The following is a 3,801-nucleotide window of genomic DNA, read 5'->3' on the forward strand; positions in this document are numbered from 1 at the left end:
AGTAGAGGAATTGCTGGGTCCTATGGTATTTCTATTTTCAACCTTGTGAGGAAGCGCCACATTGCTTTCCAGAGAGGTTGGACCATTTTGCAGTCCCACCAGCAATGCACGAGTGTCCCAGTCTCTCCACATCCCTGCCAGCATTTATTGTCCTCAACTTTTTAAATCTTTGCTGTTATTGCTGGCGTGAGATGATATCTCATTGTTGTTTTGATTTGCATCTTTCTAATGGCTAGTGATAATGAACATTTCTTCATATGTTTGTTGGCTGCCCAGATCTCCTCCCTGGTGAAGTAGGTAGCTCTCTGTATATGGATATTTTGGACTTACCTATCCGGTAACATGCTCTCTGTATATGGACATGTTGGTCATATCTGCCATGTAGCTAGCTCTCTGTAGATGGTAGTAGTCTTCCAAATTTCTTGGCAGAGATGAGTGAGTGCCTCCTGTGCCGCCTCACTTTCTTGAAAGATTTCAATTTTTCTTCCATCAATTCCTGGTGCCTTGTTCTTTGCCAATTCCTTCAATACACCTTGGACTTCCTCCTTCAGTATCATTGGCTCTTGATCATATGCTACCTCTTGAAACGGTTCAACATTTAACCATTTTCTTTTGGTACAGTGACTCTGTATATTCCTTCCATCTTCTTTTGATGCTTTCTGCATCTGTCAGTAATTTGCCCAGAGAATCTTTCAATAACGAAAGTCAAGACTTGTTTTTATCTTCAGTTCCCCTAGCTTGAGAAATGCTAAGCGTGTTCTTCATTTTTGGTTTTCTGACTTATTACAGGCTTATTCTCTTACATTTGTCTTAAGCTGTCATGGTTGTAGTGTTTAACTGTTTCATTTTTGGGGGCACTACTGATCAGATTAAGGAGCTCTGGTAGCGTAGTGGTTATGAATTGGGCTGCGAACCTTAAGGTCAGCAGTTCGAAACTACCAGCCGCTCTGCGGGAGAAAGATGAGGCTTTCTACTCCCGTAAAGATTTACACCCTCGGAAACCCTGTACAGGGTCGCTATGGGTCGGACCCGACTCGATGGCACTTAACAACAACAACAACAACTGATCAGATTAATGTGTGATCTCTGTTTTTTATATTTTTCAGATTAGTGCTTCTGAATATGAGACGATCTGTAGCACCAAGTCAGTTGCAGGGGAATCCTTCGAAAAAACTGAAATTTGTGCCACCAGGAAGAAGTAATCCAAGTATAAATGAAGAGATTGCAAAGCCGAGTCCACATATAAAATTATTTGAGGTAAAAATAAAATATTTTTTGGACCCTTAACCTTGCTGGTGGAAATGCAAACTGGGAAAGCCATTGTGGAAAACAATGTGGCAGCTTCTCAAAAAACTAAAAATCAAACTACCAGTTTTTTGTTAAGTTGAGTTGGAGGGTTTATGAAGAGCAGATGGTGGTTTGAATCACCCACCTATGATTCAAGCCAACCTTGAGGTCCAGTGATTATCCTACAGCACTACACTAGGACTCCACAACTACCATATGACCCGGCAGTTCTACTAGGTATATAGCACAAACACTTGAAAGCAGAAACTCGGAAAGAGATTTGTATACCAATGTTTATTTCAGCAATATTCACAATTGCCAATGGTTATCAACAGATGAATGGATAAACAAAATGTAGTATACAATGGAATGCTATTTAGTCAGTTGTTATGTGCCGTGGAGTTGGTTCCAACTAATAGCGACCCTGTACAGGGTTTCTGAGGCTGTAAATCTTTACTGGAGCAGAAAGCCTCATCTTTCTCCTGCGGAACATCTGGTGGTTTCGAACTGCTGACCTCGCGGTTTGCAGCCAGATTCGTAAGCACTAGAAATGAAGTCTTGATACATGTACAGTATGGACAGAGCTAGAAGACACATTGAGTGAAATAAGCCAATCACAAATATTGTATGAGCTCACTTGCAAAAAAGACAAGAAAAGGCAAATGTACAGAGACCAACTTTATTAGTGGTTAACAGAGGTGGGAGATAGGGGGATAAAAAGGGTTAGCAGTGATGGAAAAATTGCAGGTTACAGTTACTCAGTTGATTATCTTAATTACTGTCAATAAGTTACACGCATCTAAAAAGTTTTATTGGCAAAGTAGGGTAATGTATGTGAAACAGTGCAACAGTGACGAATAGTGCTGAGTTGCTTGTATACAACCAAACACCTCATGGAATTTGGTTCTTTGATGTAGAGTTTTAAGGTTATGGTTTCCTGAGACATCCCAGTTAATTGGCCTAATAATGTATTGTGTAGTTCATTGAGTAGTGCCTGTGGTCTTAAAAGCTTATAAATGGCCATCTAAGGCAAAAAATGTATTTCTGTTCTCCTGGAGCAACAGAGGAAGTAGAGTTAGGAATAGGAAGAGGATATGGAATGTGTGGCTAATTGCCTCCATGAACAAACTGCTTCTGTTGCCATGAGACGAGAATTGGATGGTGCCTGACTATCATTACTGAACATTTTAATCGAAGAGTCTATATAAGAATTCTGATCAAAAGGGGTAACAGTTTGAAAATTCTCACAAGACTCCAGATTTCCTGATGTTATTTAGGCTTTATGAACTCCTGAAATTATTGCCATGAGATCATCTTTAAACCTTAAACCTAACTGTCCCCTGAAGTTATCTTAAAACCAAACTAGTTTAGTTTAACTAGTCAAATAAGGTCTGCTTTAAACATAGTCTGCTAAGATTTATGTATATGAGATTAGATTGATCACAGCAACTCAAATGATTAGATGGGAACCTTAGGGGGGCAGTGTGTGTATGTTAATGAGGGAGGAAGGACTCAGAAAAGGGGTGAGAATGGTTGCTTGAAAAATTTTATCAGTGTCACTAAATTATACATGCAGAAACTGTTGAATTGATATTTCTTTTACAGTGTATAATCTCAACAGCAAAATAAATAAAATTTAGGAAAAAATTGAAGCATGTTACAGAAAAGGAGGTATAAAAATATAGAAAGAATTGCAATACTTACTGCCTATAAGAATTTTTAATATTCTGAAAAAAATTTCTTAAAACCTTAGAAATAATGATTTTTAGTTTATAAGTGACATTTTTAGTTCTGTTGAGTCAGTTCTGATTCATAATGACCTTGTATAGGATTTTTGAAGCTTTTCATTAAAATCTTTGAAGGAGCAGAAAGTCATCTTTTTTTCCACAGAGCGGTTAGTTGACTTGAACTGCCAACCTTGTGTTTTGTATGAAGTTGTGTCTAAAAATTACACTCCTGATAACTAAATACATCTGAAAAAAGGAGAAAAAATTATTGTAAATAAATTATTCTAACCAATATTCTTTTCTTTCTAGTGCATTATATTTTATTTAACCAGTCTATCATTGAATATTTGATTTTACAGAATTCTATTGTTAATGTTCAACCGTTTCATGATAGAATTCTGAAAAATCAATGATTTGTTCATTTCAAATACCTTCTTTAGAGAGCATAAAAGACTACTATATACACATGACCTCACCAGATGTAATACACAGAAATCAAATGAACTACATCTGCGGAAAGATACGATGGAAAAGCTCCATATCATCAGTCAAAACAAGGCCGGGGCAAACTGTGCAACAGACCTTCAACTACTCATATGCAAATTCAAGCTGAAGCTGAAGAAAATGAAAATAAGTCCATGGGAGCCAATGTATGATCTTGAATATATCCCACCTGAATTTAGAGATCATCTGAAGAACAGATTTGATACACTACACACTAAAGGCGGAAGACTAGAAGAGTTGTGGGAAGACATCAAGAACATCATACATGAAGAAAGCAAAAAGT

General features: G+C 37.4%; 1 protein-coding gene across 1 annotated transcript in view; it reads left to right on the forward strand.

Annotated features, from left to right (window-relative positions):
- Positions 1 to 1,122: 1,122 nt before the first annotated feature.
- The window catches only part of RAD54B (RAD54 homolog B (S. cerevisiae)), a 107,624-nt gene continuing 104,945 nt past the window's right edge, over positions 1,123 to 3,801 (forward strand). The window contains exon 1 of the mRNA XM_006859254.1: positions 1,123 to 1,257. Within this exon, the coding sequence (XP_006859316.1) occupies positions 1,123 to 1,257 (135 nt within the window). The remainder of the gene's footprint in view (positions 1,258 to 3,801) is intronic.

Source organism: Chrysochloris asiatica, unplaced genomic scaffold (genome assembly GCF_000296735.1).
Source record: "Chrysochloris asiatica unplaced genomic scaffold, ChrAsi1.0 scaffold00031, whole genome shotgun sequence".
Classification (NCBI taxonomy): Eukaryota; Metazoa; Chordata; class Mammalia; order Afrosoricida; family Chrysochloridae; genus Chrysochloris; species Chrysochloris asiatica.